At 40.5% G+C, this 22,267-nt stretch overlaps 1 protein-coding gene across 3 annotated transcripts; it reads right to left on the bottom strand.

Moving 5' to 3' along the window:
• Positions 1–3,168: 3,168 nt before the first annotated feature.
• LOC307015860 (AN1-type zinc finger protein 3-like) lies at positions 3,169–22,126 on the bottom strand. 3 transcript variants are annotated; one of them, XM_079644787.1, is made up of 7 exons: positions 20,758–22,126; positions 14,169–14,234; positions 12,491–12,531; positions 8,640–8,843; positions 8,394–8,459; positions 6,937–7,110; positions 3,169–5,685 (listed from the first exon to the last, which is right to left on the bottom strand). In XM_079644787.1, exons 3-7 carry the CDS (start codon positions 12,516–12,518, stop codon positions 5,531–5,533), a joined length of 627 nt encoding a protein of 208 aa, XP_079500913.1. In that variant the 5' UTR covers positions 12,519–12,531; positions 14,169–14,234; positions 20,758–22,126; the 3' UTR covers positions 3,169–5,530. The 3 variants fall into 3 exon arrangements, with proteins under 3 accessions (XP_079500913.1, XP_079500914.1, XP_079500912.1); XM_079644788.1 differs by having other exon boundaries at positions 14,169–14,237; XM_079644786.1 differs by lacking the exon at positions 14,169–14,234 and having other exon boundaries at positions 20,758–21,546.
• Between the last annotated feature and the right edge of the window lie 141 nt (positions 22,127–22,267).

Here is a 22,267-nt window from a genome sequence, read left to right on the forward strand (position 1 = left end):
CTTGAGGTTTGACTAAGGAGCATGGAGCTCCACCTGCCGACACACACAACTATTCCACTGATGGAGAATAAAAAACGGTATTACATTTTTTATTTTTGTAATAATACCAAAAATAAACACACAAGAATAGAATAAAATAATAAATTGAGAAATATGTATTTATCATGGGAGAGATTGTATTTTATGACAGTTGTTCTATTTAAGAGTAAAAAAAATACATTAAATACAAATAGAAAATGTATAGTCAAAAAAATCGGACTTTTTTCATAATCTATGGATTTTTTTCAAATCATTACACATTTTTTCAGATGTTTAGTGTCAATTTTGAACAACAGAGGGCTCTCCTATCATCACAACCCACCACAACAGCACTATGTCAAAACAGAGGTCCTTTTTTAGTAAAGATTCAAAGAGTGAAAGGCACAATAGTTACACTGTAGTTGTTTGCAATGAGAGTATGAAGTCCCGGCTCCTCAAACAATGCAACACACAATATACTTAATACATAATAACAATACATAAGGAACTAAATACTAGTGACACAGTGGTGCAAGTAAAAGCATGAATAAGTGAATATCATGTTGAATAGAACAAGTTAAATGTGGATTGAAAGACTGTTCATTGTGATAACAACCAGTAATGTAAAAAAGAGTGGGAAATGAAGACTATGTGTGACGTAAGACTAACATTAATGCAAGTGTTGTTTTTATACTATATTAATATCAATACAACCCCTTGTTTATGTCTATTTAACCCAGCAGTGCCAGTTGGTTTCAGTGTCTGAGAGGAATGAAAACATTTTGTAAATATTAATAAACCTAGGATAAGATGAAAAAAGAGAAGATGGAAGGAGGAATACATAATACTGGGTTTGAATAGAAGAGAAGGAGGAGAGGGAAGTCATGTTTTCCTGTTGCAGTCAAACAAGTCAAGAGAAATACTTTATTTGTTCTAAATAAATGATCTGACACACTGAGCTTTATCAATTAAACACATGATACAAACGAATGAACAAATGATTCTTCTTCTGTGAGAGGTGAACCAGAGGATACACGTCTTTATGGCTTAGTGCGCCATCTAGTGTTCAGAAACACCACTCTGTTTCACTCGACATGTATTATTTGTTTTACTCTTGTTTTGTGTTAATGCTGCTATTGTTGTATATTTTATTTTTATGATTTGCCGGTTGGCCCATGTGAGTACGGTTGTGTGTCTAAATAAATGGACGCCGTTAAGTGCTGCGTGTTTGATTTTATGTTGCGGGTCTCCCCACGAGCCACTACCACTAAGTAGAGGGCGGGTCGTAACAGGTGGGTTTGAGGAATTTTGACCGCATGCTTTGCCCTTTGTTGCCGCCTGAACTGTTCTGCATGTAAAGCACTTTGTGGCGTTGTTTGGAACAGTTTTAAAATAATATTTTTATTAAAAACAATAGATCTCCTTTCTCTTTTACTGGCATTGTTTTTCTTTCTGTTGCTTTTCGATCCACCAAATCGCATTAAAGTCTACTGACATGTTTTTTTTTATAGCCTTTAGAAATCTGTTTCTCATCGCAATCCGTTCACCGAGCACTGCAGAACGTTTCTTCCACCCCATAATATACCATTGCTTAAAAATACATGGTTTGAAAATCCCTGTATGATTCAAATCAAGGTAGAAACATCTCTACGAAGAGCAAGAGAACTTTCAAGCATCATAGCAAAGTGTGAATCCTAATAATGTTATTTCTTTTTAATACATTTACAAAAGAAACTCCCTGTTTTCAAAAAGGCTGAAACATTGTGTGGAGGTCTGAATGCAATGTACCTTTCCAGGTGAGTTTTCAGCATCTTCCTCCTTTAATCTGATCTTCTCTCTTCTCTCTGGGTGTTTGAGTTCATCAGCGTTGAATATGTGAGGAGAAAAAGTCCAGCTGAGCTCTGAGACAGAAGATGGAGATGACGGATTGAATCCCTGCAGGAGCAAAAGGCATGGGAAACGCATTCAAATGTAATAAATGCATATAAACATGATGGTGAAAAAAGACTATAGGACTAATTAATACTCTAAAACTATACATTTGAAATACTCTATGTTTTAACAATGCTTTAGGCTCTGTCTTGCCCCAGTTAAAAGTTAAAACACTATTTGGTTACTCTAAATCAGTGTTAGAAGTAATACTCTTTAGCACCACCATGTGGACAAATACTTCACTGCAAGTAAAATAATACCATTAAAAGCCTAATTATAGTTTTGTGTGTAAGTATTAACAGCAGCAAATATTAAAAGTAACAAGTGAGTGCTTCACATATGTTATGACTCGTATCTGGTTTAGTTGTTTTTCATTTTGTATATTATTTGACAACAAAAAAAAGTGTTTCATTTAAATATAGCCTACCTTTCTGCTATACAGCATATATATGTATATTATATATTTTATAAAGCATTTCACTCTCCTTATGGTTGAAAAGTACAATGTAAATAAACTTACCTTGCCTCAGGGTAACAAACATCAGAGTTGATTCTCGCTAAGTAGCCAATATAAGGCTTAGTCCTCTTGCCAAATAGTGAGCCCACATGTATCTGTACTGCTAAGCCTTATAGTGGCTACCTAGTTTACTTCGTCTCCTTCATCAGCCAGCATCCTTGGGATCTGTTGCTCACTGAGTTGATTCTCGCTAAGTAGCCAATATAAGGCTTAGTCCTCTTGCCAAATAGTGAGCCTGATGTATGCAAACTTTGTTAGAACTGGTTTATAAATTGTTCTTACTGATTAATAAAGTGTTTGCAACCTAATTAGAAACCCTCTCCTTTAGAAGGGTAGTTTCATTGTAAAGTGGTACCGAATAGTTAAGCTCTGAAGACGACGCTGCAAATGTCATTAACAAATTTGGGTGAAAATTAATAAACCAACAAAATAGGATTGTATTAATCTTTTTGAGACATGGTGCTGAATCTACATGCAGTGACCTCTCACACTTAGTCATTGTGTGTTACTACTCGGCGTATTGTTGATTTATTTAGTAAATAGACAAGTAATAAGCAGGATAATGTTCTAATGATCGTTAAGCCAATCAGCTGCGTTTTAGATGCTAATCCTGCTGTTTTCTTTCAGCCAGTAAAGTGATATATACTCTTTTTGCACCACACAGGCCTATACATCAGATAACATACCACATAGCATACAAATTAACATATATATTATGTTTTATTATCAAAATGCAATCAACTCTAACAAAATTATTGCAGGAAAAACTTTACATTTAAAGATATTAATAATGAACTCTGATGGATATTCTGCTTATGGTTTATTTCATCAAACAAATGTCAATATGGAGAAAAGAAACAGATTAACACACACACACACACACACACACTCACGCGCACGCACACACACACACACACACCACATGCTCTAATCCAGTTTATTTTCCTTAGCAGAAAATGGAACACGATAAAATTAAAAAGGAGAAAAAGGACAGAATTATGGTCTTTTTTTTTTTATACATTTAACTAAATATGCCACTCTATGCTAGGGTGTAAGTAACTCAAACTGATATAAGGTTAAATAATTTGTCTCTAAAAAAAGGTAAAGAAAGATATTCCATTTCTTCCATTTCTCATTAGCCCTCAAAACAATATCAAAAGAAGAACGAGCCGCGACATTTCTCCGGTCTCCCTTTATCTCTCGCTGCGTTCTCATGGGACAAAAGGTGCGGAGGAACAATAAAGTGTGCATGAGGATTAGCATAGTTAAGTTAAGTGGTGTCTGGTTTAAGGGCTTTCCACCTGAGTCAACTTTTCCTTAAGTTAATTTGCAAAAAAATCAAAAAAAGGATGCATTCAAGGACATCTACCGCCTTGAGAAACCTAAAGTACACAATGCAACGTCAACTTGCATTTAAGGATATTCCGTACCTGCGTTTGAATGCATCTACAATGTGCGCTAAATGCCAAGCTTAAGATGTACATTTGAAGAAGGGAACAAGTTCTGTTACGAACAAACAAAAAGTTGATTTAGGTGGAGAGGCCCTTAGGAAGAGAGGTGTGGAAGTGAACAATATGCACAGCACAAAGTCCAACACTCAGACTGCAGGCTGATTAAGAGCGGGAACACAGTGGTCAAATATGAATGAACAAATGGAAAACCAATCAATATAAGAATTTACTTTAGGCATCATTACTGGTTTGAATCTGTGATGTCAGATGAACAACCTCGACAGCGTCCGACAAAATCTAAATATACCGGGGACTGCTGTAACGGTTCATTTTAGACCTGAATAAGGTTCATTAATTAATCAATCGGAAAACTTAACTGAAAATAACCAACAAATGGTTGATTCCGTTACTTAAGTGGAGATTTAAGAGTCAAACTCTTTATTTTAACTTTAAGTGCAAAACATCTCCCATTTAATCGGCTTTGGGTTCATTTTATTAGCCTAAAACAAAAAGCGTATCAATATGACATCACTGATTTAAACTCGATTTGGTGAGCGCTCACAAGCAGAAAAGACACCTCTGGGAGGGATGATGAAATCAAGTTAAAGAGGAAATTATAACATTTTTTTTTAAGAATCATTTTTTCCCCCCTACAAATTAAATGGCACCCAGAAAACAAGAAATAAATTATAGAACAATTTCAGGGGCATTCGATTTAGCACTCTTAACTGATCGTCCAAAACCCCAGAGACACTCGGGATGAACGTCGTTTTCCGAAATGAACACGTGGCGTCTTGGAGAAGAACTCTTAGTTTTTAATACAAAAAAATTCAGCCGATTCCCCCGAAAAAAAAAGGAAGGGGAGGAGAGGAAGATCTGCTACACCGAGGATTCATCCTTGTCCATTAGTGTGGTTCTTCTTCTTATTATTATTATTTATATTTATCGACAATCCATGTGAGCAGAGGCAGGGACCGGCTGTATCGTCCTCCACGACGGCAGGAAAAACAGAGCGGGGGAAAAAAAAAAAAAAATCAAACCATGACAGCCTCCTTGGACTGCGCCACTTTAACACACACTCACACACACTGTCGCCGGCACCATGCACCAGCAGTTAGTGGCGCTGCGCATGGGCCGTAATGTTGGGGGAAGAAAGGAGGAAGAGGAGGAGGAGGAAGAGGAAGGCGGGGTTTGATCCTCCGACCCCCTTTTTTCTAACGACCTGAGGGGTACTCGTGGGATAGAGCTCCACGGCGACCAAAACAATTAAAAATCCAGCTACAACTTTCCGTATCTTCCTGTCCTGGGAAAAAAATGAAAAGGAGGAAACGGTGGCGAGGCGTGCATAATGTAACCGGATGTGTTAAGGCCGTGTGTGTGAACATTTGGAACGCACCCCTATTTTCTTCCCATTGCTCGAGAAAGGAGTCCAAAACACACTCCTCGCAGGAAACCAGGACAACAACAGAATATCGAGTTCACACACAAGATCTTACAACCTCCTCCTCCTCCTCCTCTCTTATTCTTCCTCTTCCATCCCCCGCCCTTATCTCCATTCGTCCTCTTCCTCTCTTCCTAAGCGCTTCCTCCTCCTCTTCATGGCGGCTGGTTGTTAGGAGCACTCCTCTCCGATGCGTTGGCACGATCGCCCCACCTTGCGGTCCAGCTTCACCATCTTGAGCACGGCCTCCTCTCGCCCGCGGCCCAGATGGTCGAACAGACAGTCGTGCTGCTCGGGGAGGCGGTGAAGCATACAGAACACATAGCCTGGGGAGGAAGACGAGGAGGAGGAAGAGTTAGTGAGGAAAGAAGTGACCCAAATATATGTGCTGTTTTGTACTGGGAAGATATAAAAAATGGTTTTACCGAAAAAGCCTCAGAAAAATGTATTTGAAAAACAAGCCTCTCAAGTCTTTGCACTGCTTTACTAGTTAATCGGGAACCTTTTCAGTCCCTGCTAGAGAGCAGAGACTTTCATGGGAGAAAAAGGTTCCAATTTCTATTGGCTGGGCGAATTGCAAACCACGCCCCGTGAAACTCAGAAAGGTTTTTGTGAAGCCGCCATTTTATTTCCTCGCATTAGCATTATTAGCATTAGCATTAGCCCAGCGCACCAACGGAGAGAGACTAACTTATGGCAACACAAAATAAAACGTGGGAGCGGTGGAGATGAGGAGGTGTCGGTGTTCTGGTGATTTACTCGGGACTTCGGGTGGCAGTATACGCCGTGAAGTTGTTTGCGGCCTACCAGTAAACCCGAAGCAGAAGAAGAAGAATAAGTGACGTCAGCGGTTCCCTCAGGGACTTATTCCGGTGTGAACGCGATCTACTAGATAGTTCCGGGGAAATAAAAGCTCCTGGGAAAAGTACTTGGTGTGAAACAGTGTTCATTTTGTCAACGAAAACTATGACGAAAAATGTTCGTCAACTACTTTTTTTACATGACTAAGACGAGACGATGACGAGCTAAAAATAGATTCTTGATAACGAAAACTATAACGAAATGTATATTTAGTTTTCGTTGACGAGACGGGACTAAGGTGTTAATGGTGGACTATCGGACATTCAAAATGCGGCATATTTTCCCCAAGTGTCCGTCTTGTCTGTCAAAATGCATCTTACGTTTCTAACTTGCAATATCATTATTTCCGCTCTTTTCACTCCAGAAGAGCGATCTCCCTGTGTCTCTCTGTGTGCGGGGGGTGGGGCCTAACTCTCTCTCTCTCTGTATGCGGGGGGCGGGGCCTAACAGACACACTGCAGCGGACACAGAGATCTGCCGGGGACGGAGCGTTCAGAGAGTATAGAGACACATTGACTAAAATGTAATTTTTCATCGACTAAAAGTTGACTAAAAGGACGAAGGATAGGAATGACTAAAATGTGACTAAAACTAATAACCATTTTCGTCTAAAGACTAAATCAAAAACAGCTGCCAAAATGAACACTGGTGTGAAAGCGCCTATCGACAGTGAATGTCAGTATTAACGCAGAGCTTTGCATGGTGTTGGTACTGACCGCAGCGACAGGATCCCAGTTCCTGCTGCACCAGCTCTAGTTTGGTTTGGCAGCGGTAGCAGCGTCGGCGGTTCTTCTGCTTGGGCGTCCCGCGGGCCTCCTCTCCTCCTCCTCCATCTTTCTCCTCCGCACGGGGCCGCTTCTCCGGCGTCGCCTCGCTCTCAGAGGCCGACGCTGAGGAACACAAAGAAAAAAAAGCTGAATTAATATGTGGCGGCTGTCATAGGACGGCAGAGATGTCAAAAGTACACACATCCTTGACTCAAGTAGAAGTACAGATACTTGTGTTTAAAAATACTCTGGTGAAAGTAGAAGTACTGACTAAACTTCTTTACTCAAGTCAAAGTAAAGAGGCTTTGAAATGTACTTCAGTAAAAAGTACCCATAACTAGCAGCTGTTTTAAAGAGTACCTGACCTCCCTTTATATTAATAGAACAATAATGTCATTGTTAGCTAATGAATGTTTCCATGGTGACCAACGGCAACATGACAACGTTTTCATTGGTCCCTCTTCTTTAGAGAAGACCAGGAAATGATGGATACACGGATCGTGTTCAAATCAATAGGCACGCAATGACTCTAAATAATAATGATCACGCCACCAAACACACATTCAGACTAAAGGAACCAGCCTGTTTGGAAAATGAGAGAAGTAGAAAGTACAGGTATTTGGGTTCAACATGTAAGAAGTAGAAAGTACAGGTATTTGAGTTCAACATGTAAGAAGTAGAAAGTACAGGTATTTGTGTTCAACATGTAAGAAGTAGAAAGTACAGGTATTTGAGTTCAACATGTAAGAAGTAGAAAGTACAGGTATTTGTGTTCAACATGTAAGAAGTAGAAAGTACAGGTATTTGAGTTCAACATGTGAGAAGTAGAAAGTACAGGTATTTGAGTTCAACATGTAAGAAGTAGAAAGTACAGGTATTTGAGTTCAACATGTAAGAAGTAGAAAGTACAGGTATTTGTGTTCAACATGTAAGAAGTAGAAAGTACAGGTATTTGAGTTCAACATGTAAGAAGTAGAAAGTACAGGTATTTGAGTTCAACATGTAAGAAGTAGAAAGTACAGGTATTTGTGTTCAACATGTAAGAAGTAGAAAGTTCAGGTATTTGAGTTCAACATGTAAGAAGTAGAAAGTACAGGTATTTGAGTTCAACATGTGAGAAGTAGAAAGTACAGGTATTTGTGTTCAACATGTAAGAAGTAGAAAGTACAGGTATTTGTGTTCAACATGTGAGAAGTAGAAAGTACAGGTATTTGAGTTCAACATGTAAGAAGTAGAAAGTACAGGTATTTGAGTTCAACATGTAAGAAGTAGTCAGAAAAATAAGTAGTGGAGTAAAAAGTACTGATACCAGAAACACGTACTTAAGTACAGAAAAAAAGTATTTGTACTCCACTACTTCCCTCCTCTGTAGGACGGGTTAAGAGAGCTGGAGGTTGAGGGCGTACCTGATTCCCGAGGACGTTTTGTGGGCGTGAGCAGCGTGCCCTGGGCGGTTTCTGTGGACGACATGCCTGCAGAGGGAAAACATGAAGTGTGAGAAATAAAAATAAAAAGTTGCACCGGTAAATGTTATCTTTTTCTAAGTAGTTAAAGCGCCCCACCCGACTGAATATAGACTGGCTGCACAATTTTTAAATAAATAATAGGCTGGTTTTTGACGTATCATAAAAAAGTCAATTGTCCCGTCTCACCTTCCCTCGAGCTGCTAAACGAGGGCTCTTCGGCCGACGGCTTCTCGGAGCTGGAGGGCGGCAACGAAAGCGACGACAGTGATTGTGATTGGCTGCTGCTGCTGCTGCTGCTGCTCGTCTCGCTACTGAAGACTGCTGATTGGCTGCTGCCGGAGCTTTGGAGGGGCTTAGAGTCGCAGTCCTCCCCCGGCTTCTTCTCAATGTCTGGGGGCAAAGACAGAAAGGTACGTTAGTTAGTAAGTAGGAGGAGGAAATATCAAAGATACGACGGGATGACAGACGGATACAGAGAGGGAAATGTCGTCAAATGAAGTTTGATTTGATATAAAAGAGAGAAGAGAGCCCACACAGAGACTTGCTGTATGACCTGGACCTTTTTGGGTAGCTTGTGTGTTTTTATTGTGTATTTAGCACTTAACACGTGGCTTGTGTGGCAATTTAATCTTTTCAGATTCATATGTTTTAATGCTTTGTGATCATGTCTGGGAATAGCGCTTTATAAATACATTACTTACTTGTATGGTGTGTGGTACAGAAATACAGCAACACAACCTCAACAACATGTATGTGTGCTTAATAAAGAAGCATCTAGCAAGAAGAGGACGTGAGAGAAAGATGTGTCCTCTCTTTGATGATAATGTCAGACGCTATCGATCCATGAGGTCATCGTCTCCTCTTTTCCCCGCAGGGAGGTCAGCAGATATTTTTTCTTCTCCTCATGTGGACTAACCCACTTCTGCTCTCCATCACTCTTGTGTTTCGAGTCTATTCTGAGCATCGCTGCCGCCTCCCAGACTCAGAGCCCTGAGGTGTCTACTGTCCTCGCCGGTTGCCATAGCCACAGACGAGGATGTCATTGAGAAAACTTTATGCATAGCCTGACATTGTTAAACTTTAAAAATTGGGCGTTTTTGATTCTGCCCTTAAAAATATGACTGCTGTCCACAATAGAGCTGCAGGGTTTAAACCTACAACATGTTCTCAATGTGGAAATCAGAAAGATTGTGATATATTATTTTCTACTTATGACACGGCTTGGTTGAATACTTGATTCTCATTGGTCCATGTGGACATTCAGAGGTTGTTAATACTCGATAACAGACCGCTGCTAGGCAAAATAATGACTGTTGCTAAGGGGGATCAAGGGACAGAAGGAAAGAGGTTAAAAGACAGAGCGTTGGATGTCAAAGAAATCAAGAGAAGAAGACAGACAGGAAGTAAACACTAGCGGGAACAGCAGAAGAAGACAAACAGGAAGTAAACACTAGCGGGAACAGCAGAAGAAGACAGACAGGAAGTAAACACTAGCGGGAACAGCAGAAGAAGACAGACAGGAAGTAAACACTAGCGGGAACAGCAGAAGAAAACAGACAGGAAGTAAACACTAGCTGGAACAGCAGAAGAAGACAGACAGGAAGTAAACATTAGCGGGAACAGCAGAAGAAGACAGACAGGAAGTAAACACTAGCGGGAACAACAAAAGAAGACAGACAGGAAGTAAACACTAGCTGGAACAGCAGAAGAAGACAGACAGGAAGTAAACATTAGCGGGAACAGCAGAGGAAGACAGACAAGAACACAGTAAGGGCTCTGGCAGTGTTTAAGGACATATTAGTGGAAAAGAAACTAAACAAACTTGCTGAGTTTTAGAAAACCATGATTAGTGCTGCCGTCATTTTAAGTTTTGTTGTTTTTAAAATCGCAGTTATAGTCGTTGGCACGTTGTTCTTAGCGAAGCAATACGATCAGTTTTAAGTCAATAAACTCATATTTGTAAGTCAAGTTGTTGGTTATTTAGTATGTGGTTGTGTAATAAGCTGTAACAAACTTAGCCTTAAATTAAATCCTTTCTTCCTCTCAACTTGAAGGTTTTCCTGTAAATGGTGGATGCATCATTTTGGTGTCAGACGTCTCTTTCCATTTTTCCAGAATGCCTTCTTAGAATAGTTAGCATTCCTCACAGTATCAGCTGCTACACCTAGCCTGCAGCTCCTGCTCTCTGAGTCTCTGCTGTTATTGAGAACAGCTCTGCGTGCCAAGAAGAATCTCAAGAACAAAACAAACAAATGTGGAACTTGTTCCGCTGTTTGGATGTGACACATAACCAGCTGACAGTAAGACAGTGGCAGCAGGGGGCAGAATATCAATGTCCTCTTCTGGTAGCAATATGTTGTTCTCAAAGGCCTGCATTAAATAACTCTGTGGCCGAGAAGAAGTGTACATTTCACGTGATGCAGAATCATCTACGTAGCTAACTCTAAATAGCTTACAGGCCTCAAATAGAGAAGTGCAGGAATAAGTCTGAAACACTGACATGAGTTAGCACTTAGAGTTTTTGGTTGGATTCCCAAAATAAGGTCAGTGGTTAACACAAGATTAAGAGATGTATTTGTGTTCATGTGACCGTGCTGTAGTTCCTTTATAGCCCAACATTAGCCTCCTTTAGCTTAGCGGTGGTGACGTGAAGTCATGTGACCGTGCTGTAGTTCCTTTATAGCCTAACATTAGCCACCTTTAGCTTAGCGGTGGTGACGTGAAGTCATGTGACCGTGCTGTAGTTCCTTTATAGCCCAACATTAGCCTCCTTTAGCTTAGCGGTGGTGACGTGAAGTCATGTGACCGTGCTGTAGTTCCTTTATAGCCCAACATTAGCCTCCTTTAGCTTAGCGGTGGTGACGTGAAGTCATGTGACCGTGCTGTAGTTCCTTTACAGCCCAACATTAGCCTCCTTTAGCTTAGCGGTGGTGACGTGAAGTCATGTGACCGTGCTGTAGTTCCTTTATAGCACAACATTAGCCACCTTTAGCTTAGCGGTGGTGACGTGAAGTCATGTGACCGTGCTGTAGTTCCTTTATAGCCCAACATTAGCCGCCTTTAGCTTAGCGGTGGTGACGTGAAGTCATGTGACCGTGCTGTAGTTCCTTTATAGCCCAACATTAGCCTCCTTTAGCTTAGCGGTGGTGACGTGAAGTCATGTGACCGTGCTGTAGTTCCTTTATAGCCCAACATTAGCCGCCTTTAGCTTAGCGGTGGTGACGTGAAGTCATGTGACCGTGCTGTAGTTCCTTTATAGCCCAACATTAGCCGCATTTAGCTTAGCGGTGGTGACGTGAAGTCATGTGACCGTGCTGTAGTTCCTTTATAGCCCAACATTAGCCGCCTTTAGCTTAGCGGTGGTGACGTGAAGTCATGTGACCGTGCTGTAGTTCCTTTATAGACCAACATTAGCCGCCTTTAGCTTAGCGGTGGTGACGTGAAGTCATGTGACCGTGCTGTAGTTCCTTTATAGCCCAACATTAGCCGCCTTTAGCTTAGCGGTGGTGACGTGAAGTCATGTGACCGTGCTGTAGTTCCTTTATAGCCCAACATTAGCCGCCTTTAGCTTAGCGGTGGTGAGGTGAAGTCATGTGACCTTGCTGTAGTTCCTTTATAGCCCAACATTAGCCTCCTTTAGCTTAGCGGTGGTGAAGTGAAGTCATGTGACCTTGCTGTAGTTCCTTTATAGCCCAACATTAGCCTCCTTTAGCTTAGCGGTGGTGAAGTGAAGTCATGTGACCTTGCTGTCGTTCCTTTATAGCCCAACATTAGCCTCCTTTAGCTTAGCGGTGGTGACGTGAAGTCATGTGTCATAAAGTGGTGTGAATATGTGGAGATTATCCAGCTGAACAAAACGTGTAAGTATCATAAACATTTAGATTTTTTTTCTGGAATTATCCAAAAGCCAGTAGAAAGATCTCATTGGCTTTAAGTCGAGCAAGTTTCTTGTTTGAAAACCATTCATCTGCTGGTGAACAAGGGATGGGAGAACATTTCCAAAGACAGTATTTGTTTGTCATTAAATAAATACTTACCATCAAAACATTTGGAGCAGAGGTTCATGGTTTCACTGGACCTGAGAACGCAGAAAAAAAAGACATTAATGTCAATAACTTCCTCAGACATCCACCCGCACTGAGTCTGTACTTCTTACTCCATGTGATGCACACCTAAAAGTGAAATGTGTTTCATTTGAAGACTACACCACGGCATCAAGGACAAAAGAGATGATTAAACAAGACAATGAAACGCATGGTTATGGTAATAAAGTATTCAGTTTCCCCCTTCCAACAATACCTGTGTCACATTTACACAGTGTAGCTAAATATAAATGTGTGGAAGACTGACATGTGGTTCTGGATCCGTAACAAACACCGTTCCCAACACCTCAAATGACAATTATATCACATCCTGAACATCTCTCATAATGACTCAGGACAGGAGGACAGGAAATCAGAGGATTGGGAAGCAATTGGCGTTATAGAGACTTACAGGAGGAGCATGGTTAGTAGTTAGATACTTTAACAGTTGAACCATTGTTATTGACTCATTTTCTGTAAATACACCGATTCATTCAACACTACTAGTTTCCTGCAAGCAGAGACACATTTCAGGCCACTTCCCGTTACATCTTTTCATGGAGTATTGAATCTCTCTGCAGTCAAACAAGGGAACATTAAGCTGTACAGTCACGATTAGTGGGTTTTGCTCAAACCGACACCGAGGGCGTTTCTCAACCTCGAGTAAAGTTGCTCCAGAGCCACTAGTTCAAGCATGCTACGTCATCGAGTGCCGCCGAAGGACTGTTCCAATGTCCAGCATACTTGGAATTCTACCGAGCCCGGCGTACTTCGTTTGGAGACATGTCGAGGCTGCATATGTGTAGACTCAGGTCTTAAAATCCCCACAATGCTTTGCGCACGGACCAATTTCCCCAAATCTGTGGCGGAAAATGTAAGGCGGGGCCTCTCATATGACGCACACCTGCACACTTGCTCGCCTGTTCCACTCTTTGCTTTCCGAATGCCAGGAAGGATTCTTGCCTCGCTTCTGAAGCAAGACGCTCGGGAGACATGTGCTACCAAGCAAGCGTACTCGACATTGAGACACACCCCATATCCTGACTTTATGACACTTTAACACTCGTACAACACCTTTGAATATGCAAACAATGCTTGAAATAAATTGATAAGCCTAAATCTAATCAATCAGCTAGAACTCGATTTAGTTTCACGTAACCATGGAGACACATTTCTGGAAAACTAAAGCCATGTCTTGTTTACTTTGGATTGATTACTGGATCTTTCTGCAGTCAAGCGAAGAGTCAAACATTAAGATATACAGTCACGATTAGTGGGTTTAGCTCAAACCGACACCAGCTGTCCTGCCCATATGACGTTTTAACAACACATTTGAATATGCAAACAATGCATATAGATAAATTGATAGGCTTGAATCCAATCAATTAGTCCAGAACTGTCTCCATAGCATGCTAAGCTCAAAGTGCAACTGACATGTGGAGGGGGAAGTGCATCTTAGTCTGATGAAAGAAAGTCAACGAGCTGAGCCTCACAAGTCGAGTTTGGCATGTCCTAAAGAGGCCACCGTACTTTTGCTTTTTGGCTACACTGTACTGGAAAGCGCTGCCAGCTGCCTTGAGGATTTGGGAGGGGGGGGGGGGCAGGGGGTGTAAGGGATGCAGGTTTCACTTACAGAGTTCGGTCCTGCAAAAGCCTCTGTGTCAGTCACCTGTTTCGGTCGTGGCTGCAGTGAGCCAGCCTACTTTCCAACAAAGACAAGAGGGTTTTTTAAACTTTCAGCCGCGATTTTACTGCGGCAGAAAACCACAGGGAAAGCATTGAGTTACACAGTTTATTACCAGAATACTAAGATCTAAGCTTACTGTAATATGTTCTGTGTATTATACACATTTTTACATTTTGATTGTAGTTTTATTTTGTACAATATCTTTTTTTTTTCCATAAATATTTTTGTTCATAGACATATTTGATCCTTTTCCTTTATATCCTTAAATTAACTTCATTTAAATAGAAATATTTTATTCTTAAAAAAGGAGAAACTTGTACAAAACCCAATTTTCACAACTCGAACTTTAGAATCTAGTTTGATGTAGCTTTGCTGCTACTCAACTCGTCAACCTTTTTCCTGCATTAGGATTATTTGTTCTCTGTAGAGGCATGGGGGTAGACAAGTAAGTTTACTTCCTGAATTTAAGGTATTCATGGAGTGGGTAATTGATATAAATATGATAATTTTGAAGGTGAAATATTCCTTTAAAAGCTAAAGTAATTCACTTTAAAATCACAAAGACGATGGGCAGTTCTACAAACGGGCAAACCTTGGTTGGTTTTAGTCCTCAACTCGGATGTTTGAGCATGTTGCTGCCTTCTTGGACAGGTCAGCATTGTAAATGAGATTTTCTCTCAATGCTTTTTATCTGGTTAAATAAAGGTTAAAAAAATAAAAATAAAATGTAGACCCTTCTTTCTCCTTGCTTTCTTATCTTTTAGTTGTACCTTTTCCTACTCTCCGCCATGTCTTTCTTCTCCCCTTCTGGCGCTCTCTTTAATGTTAATCCCCCCCCCCCCCCCCACAATGCAGCCATTTCTGTCAGCTAGGAGAGCTGTTCAATGGAGCACCGGCTGGAACTCTGCAGGTTCTTCACATCATTGTTCCTACAGATCCAGGATCCAAACCTGCACTGAGGTCGAAGAAGAGAGGCTCGTTCCCCGGCTAGAGACACCTGAGCGTCTACAAGAGATCTCACCGTCTATCACTGCATTCCTGCTAGAGAAATGGGCCTCGGGAAAAGTAACAAGTGGACTTTGGTAGTGATCCCAATCAGTAAGTGTATATACTCAAGACACAGGCTTCTGGCTTCTGGCAGGCATTCTGTCCACCACCATGAGGCAGACAAACTACAATACAATCCAATCCACTGGAACAATGCTAAGCACGGCCTCATCCACAAACTCTCTGACTCAAGGTCACCAGAAAATGAAAATGAGACTTCGGGAAGATAGAAGATGTTTTCCTGGACGTTTAGACTGTACCAGAGCACCTTATAAAGTGGTTTAATTCCTGGCCAATAAAAAGCATGAAGAATATGCAGATTTCTTCCCATCTCCTTATACAGGTGGTATGCTAATGATAGGTTAGGATTCACAAAGATGTCAGCTAGACTCCAAAGGTGTCTCACCTCGGGACAATATACTTTAAGTTTACTGATTAATGATACCTTTTAAGAGGTTCCTATTATTTAGTAATAAAATGACACACACACACACACACACACACACACACACACACACACACACACACACACACACACACACACACACACACACACACACACACACACACACACACACACACACACACACACACACACACACACACACACACACACACACACACACACACACACACACACACACACACACACACACACACACACACACACACACACACACACACACACACACACACACACACACACACACACACACACACACCAAATTAGTCTTCTCCAATAAATGGATGTTTTCAAAGTAAATGGATAATCGTTTCTAATGAATCGTAATATCAATTATTGACCCAAATAATCGAGATTATGATTTTTGCCATAATCGAGCAGCCCTACTATCTATGTGGCATATTTCCAATTGTTTCATTCTGTTAAACCCTTCTCTTTTGCTTCTAAACATTCATTTTCAACTTGGGATCATTTTCTGGATTTGTTTCCCTTTTTCATGGAGAGTCTTTATGTTTCTTTCTATTGGTTTCTAGCATCAAATCATGTTGTAAAATGTGGCTAAAACACAACCAACATCAGACATTAACCTATCTAAAGAATCCATGTATTGAGTAGAGTATTATTTTTGTTTTAACACTAGAACCGCCAACGGGTAAATTTTACCCGCAGCTGTTTTTTGATTGTATGTAACTTTTGTTCAATAACATATTAAAGTCTCCCAGTCCGTGACTCTTCCTGAAAGTGTGTTATGTAGCACCCTCTGTTGTTAACATTTGTCAATATGAAGTCAGATTTAAACAAAATCGCGAAAAAAAAAGCCATTTATACCTATATCCGCCAGCGGGTAATATTTATCTCATAGAAAATGCAGCGTAAACATGACGTGTTGCTATAGCAACGCCTTTTGTCTACTGTGGTTCCTTATAGATAGATAGATAGATAGATAGATAGATAGATAGATAGATAGATAGATAGATAGATAGATAGATAGATAGATAGATAGATAGATAGATAGATAGATAGATAGATAGATAGATAGATAGATAGATAAATAGATAGATAGATAGATAGATAGTGTAACATCTTGGAGAATACAAGATCTTGGATGACTGAGCTCACGTTGAGGACGTAATGCATGTGTGCAGGTTACGTGCCTGTTGAATAAAGATGGAAACTCGGAATGAGAGAAGTAGTCCGCGTCGTCTGTTTATGTAGACAATTATGTGTCCATAGAACAGAACATTACAGATAGATCGATAGATAGTTATAGATAGATAGAGATAGATAGATTTGTACCTAAACAAAACACAAGTCTAACACCAAGCGTTTAAATCAGCACTTGTAGCGATATTTTATACTTCATGCTATCTGCACAAACTTTATCATATGAAAAGCTGAGAGTCCACAGATTATATTGGTATAAGTTTTATCCCTGTGCGATCAAAACTCACTGTTCTGTATGATAAATAAAAGAACATTGTACCTCGAAAATCAATAGCGGGTACATTTTACCCGTTGGCGGTTTTAGGTATACAGCGACCTCTGGCGGTCCTAGTATTAAATAAGGATCTCCTAGAAAACTAAGTGATTTATTCTTAGGAGACTTTTTCAAGAAACTCAAAACCCAATTGTTTCCATATGTCGTGTCCAAAGAGAGAGAAAAACAAAAAATATCTGCCAAAAATGGGACTTAATAACCCTAACATAAACTAATATTTTATCCACATGACGTGCAGCTAAAAAGTGCATGAATTGTTCCACACTAGAGACCCTTTGTGTACCTATAATTATATAAAATGTAAGCACTTTACAGACGACAGGTGCTCATTTCAAACTGTAGCCAGACACCCCCCCCCACTCCATTCTGCAGTACAGGTAGGACTAGATGAGAATATTTGGATATACCAACAGCTTAAAACACCTCTAGTTCATCAGATAGCAGCATGCAGAGTGGAAGAAACAAACAGATAAAAAGTAGGCCTTTCACCTTCAACGCTATAACAAGGACTGAATACAGACTGCATGTTTTTTCAGTATTTCTCTCATATATACATATTGCTCGATATTAGCCGAGAGGAACCAATAGAAGTGCAGAAATATGAGCCAATAAGGTGATGAATTAATGTTGATATCAAACTACTTGGTCTACTAATACTACAACAAAGCGCTTGTAATAATGATGATTTATTTGGGGGGGTACTTTTACATTTAATGCTTCAACTGCATTTAGCTGATTTGACTGGAAATATTTCCAATGCAGGATTGACACATTTATTCTGCTTTCGTTATACAAGTAATATCTTGAGTTTCTGAACTATCAGTAAGAATAGCAATATCACCTTGGATTCATGAAACTTCTAATTGGACATATGTCACTATTTTTTTACCGTAGATCTGAATACTATGGGCTCAGAACAGTCTCATAATACACACATGCACACAAAAGGATCCACACTTGTGTTTTTCAATGCACACACAAATGTGTTCCGTTTCATACTGTACATGTAAATAAAATCAAAACACAGAACAAAGTTTTAAATGTGTATTTTTTTATCCACACATTTATTTTCCGTTTAAATCCTCTGAACCTGCAAACACAACCCGCTTTCTGTGCACGGATCGCTGTGCATTCGTGTGTGGGTTTTTTGAGACTCCCCTGACGCTCAGCCGATTCGTACTTGTAATTTTTTCTATCTATAGCCAATCAGATGTCTCCTCAATTCTAAGCCAATCACATGAGCGCGCCCCCACGAGGGTAGATGTCTTGCGTTCATGACGTAGCGCTTAATGTACGCATTTTGCGCAGTCCGGAGCTGACGGGTCCATGGAGCTAATCTCAGGACACCTCCACTCTCAGTACATTGCCACTTTCCGAACAGGAAATGCACGCAAGTACAAGCCTTTATATTATTAAGGTTCAGCGCCACCTTCCGAACCGTTGATTAATACTTGTGTGTACACAGAAACGGCAGGCAAAACCGTTTTAAATGTGTGTTTCCTGTATGGCGAATACAGCTGCTTTATTTATGTCTGTATGAAGTTGTTGTGAGTGTGGAGGGAGCAGCTACAGGTTAGCTTAGCCTAATCGATCAGTGCACTACGAAGCCAGTGCTAGACAGTGAACTGTCAACGGGGGGAGCCCCGCCGGTCATTATCGGCCGATATTCACTCTAAATAGTTTGATCTGTGCTCTCTATAAAGGCCGATCAGGAGAGCTGGATCTGATCGATATGGACATAAACGCGAGTGAAGTGTAACCGGACGCGAGAGAGAGAGAGAGAGAGAGAGAGATCAGATCAGCTGCTGAGTCTGACGGAGACACGCAGCTCTGCATGATCACCTGAAGCTCCGCCCTCTGTTTAGCGAGCTGACCAGACAGCGCGAAATGCGTATATGAAGTGTCATGAACGCAAGAAATCTACCGTCGTGGGGGCGCGCTCATGTGATTGGCTTAGACTGGAGGAGACATCTGATTGGCTATAGATGAGAGAAATTACAAGTACGAATCGGGTGAGCGTCAGGGGAGTCTCAAAAAACCCACACACGAATGCACAGCGATCCGTGCACAGAAAGCTGTTTGTGTTTGCAGGTTCAGAGGATTTAAACGGAAAACAAATGTGTGTGGATCAAAAATACATATGTAAAACTTTTTTCTGTGTTTGGATTTTATTTACATGTACAGTATGAAACGGAACACATTTGTGTGTGCATTGAAAAACACAAGTGTGGATCCTTTTGCGGATCATGAAATAAAAGTGTGAATCCTTCTGTGTGCACGTGTGTATTATGAGACTGTTCTGAGCCCATAGAATACATCTTCCCCCATGGGTTATAGGACATACATATTTTTATACATATATTTGCATTTTTTGTATTCGGGATTGTGGGAAACGGTATGTCGATCTCTCTGTCTGTACACACAAACTGAAAGATTGACAATAAAGTTGACTTTGACTTGTGTGTGTGTGTGTGTGTGTGTGTGTGTGTGTGTGTGTGTGTGTGTGTGTGTGTGTGTGTGTGTGTGTGCCAGGTGTAATTCTGAACAGAGGAGCAGGGCTGTAAAACACACATTGCTGCCATTTGTGTCACCTGACAATTGACAGGTGGGTTGCTGGTGGTTCCAGTTTGCTTACTGGGCACCACAAGGCAAATGGGGGTGAGGGGAGGATGAGGGGATGAGGGGAGGTGGGGCTTAAGGGAGGTAACAAAATGACAAGTCATATGACAATGTACTGTAAAGAGAATACCTCTAAACAAGGGGCTATTGTCTCATTGCTGGTATCTCACAGTATAGAAGTAGTTTTCCACAATAGAATCACCCATATGTTAGTATAATGGAAGTATTACAGGGGTTAGCATGACATGACAGTAACAGTATCTTATGTGCTGCTGCTAGGCAATGTTACAACAGACACTTATACAATGGAGAAGTCACGTTAGGTTTCCGAGTAAAAATAAAAAAAGGTTATATGAAGCCATTTTTCCTATGGGGTAACACATCAGACATCATTGAATCACATCCGGTATGCAACACACATCCACTGTTTGACAATGTAAAAGGGCTGTCAAATAATCCTTAAAGAGGTTTATAACCACTGCTATGTCAGAGGATTTAACCAGAGGGGCTTGTTAATGGTTCAAATTGTCCTTTTCTTCGATGGGATTCAAGAAAACAGGGCAGGTTTTTAAAGGAACCTGCTGGCAATAAATCATGCTGTATCTACGTGACGTCATCTCCTGCTTTACAAAGCGCCTTTAAAACACGATTTAAGACGATTAAAATACACATATGGTGTTTCAAATGATAAAGTGGGGTTATAAACTTAAAAAGAATTAGACATATAGCTAGTTTTTAAGATAGGAGATGTATTTATAAGCTAACTTCCCAACCCCCCACCCTCGGCCTGTACAACAGAACAACAACAATGGGACTAGTTGAACCCGTTGAGCGTATTTCATCCGGATTTACCTTTAAAAGCGAAGAAAGAGGGTTAAATCGTCTTTGTATTTGGTTAGAAATCTTACCCCCAAAAGCCACAGGGACACCGGGGAGGAAGAGTCGCCGGTTTGCTTCGTTCACTTGTGTCTCCCATGACTTCCAACAAAAAAAAGCCGATATGGAAACGCGAGGCTGGGGGATGAGGCCTGGTTCTTCTTCAGTGAGGAGAAAGAAAACGGCCCAAGTTAGAGAAAAATTTAAATAAGTCCTGTTTCTTGTTTTAAATCCACAATTAGGGTGAAAAAAGGTGGCGAACTCGGCCCCTTATGGCGACAAAAACCATCCGTTAAGTCAAACAAAACGGCTCAGTTTAAACTGGAATAATTGAAGCAATCAGCTGGACGTTTGGGCGTTTCGACCGGGAGAAGAAAAGAGGGGTGTCGTGGTTTTACTCGACACTAAAAAGCGTATAAATCCCACAAAATGTCCATAAATGTAGATGAAACCCACTTCTGGTGGAGTTAAATACCTCTAAAGGTACGAGAAAATGAAAGATAGATGCATTGAGGAAGGCCTTCCCCTTTTAACTGTCAATCACCACCCCTATTTTACACGTCGCTGCTACGAAGTATGGTGGGCCGGAAACGCGTCCATCAAACCAGAAATGTCAATATTGCCCAACGAGAGGAAAAACTGTGCAAAAATACCTGGCATTTTAAATGCATATTTACACAATTAAAGACAATTATAAGTCCTAAATGTTACATTGTATGTCGATGTGAAAACTTAAAATGTGTACACAGATAGAGTGTAACGGTTTGACTGGCTTTCATCACTGTAATCCGTTTACCAGATTACAGTGAGGACTTTACTCCAATACATTAGTAATTACAAGAAACGTGAAACAGGATAACATCGTGGGCTGAAATTCAATACATATGTTTGTGGTTTGTTAAAGTTAACCTTAAACGACAGCATGTACATACTGTACATATATGTGTTGATTAAATTGTATTTAAAACAGCATTAACACTTCTAGATCAATGATATAGAATTGTGGATGAATCAGCAACTTTCTGGTATCTTCCAGTTTTATTTAACCCACATTTATTGACTTTTCTGAGCAGCATAACAAGCTGTAAACAGTCACACATTTGACCTTTGTGCTTTTTGGTGGTGGAAAAGTAGTGCACTAGGGTTTATTGGAGTTTTAAAAAGGGGAAACAATGTGCTGACAGATGCTAAATAATCTAAATAAAGAGAATTGAGTCAATACAAGCAACATCTTTTAGATCACACATTGTCATCTGACCCATCTGTGTTTAAAAAAAAATCACAAGACAGAGATAAATTAGCCATTTCCTGATTGATTAAAAGCTTTGGGGTAACAACTCCTCCATTGATCAGTGCCTTTATCTGAGATACATCCCACAAAGGTGCATAAAGCTCTTTAAACTGCAAATCTGTCCATATATATAATGCTCATCAGTTCAACAGGTAATCGTCTCATCCTTGCTTCTTAATTGTTCTGTCATTTGTGATCGGCTTACACTGCTTTCCTTCCCGTCCATTCATTCATTGAGAAACAGAAACAAG

The sequence above is a fragment of the Notothenia rossii genome, assembly GCF_949606895.1.
Source record: "Notothenia rossii genome assembly, chromosome: 8".
NCBI classification, from domain to species: Eukaryota; Metazoa; Chordata; class Actinopteri; order Perciformes; family Nototheniidae; genus Notothenia; species Notothenia rossii.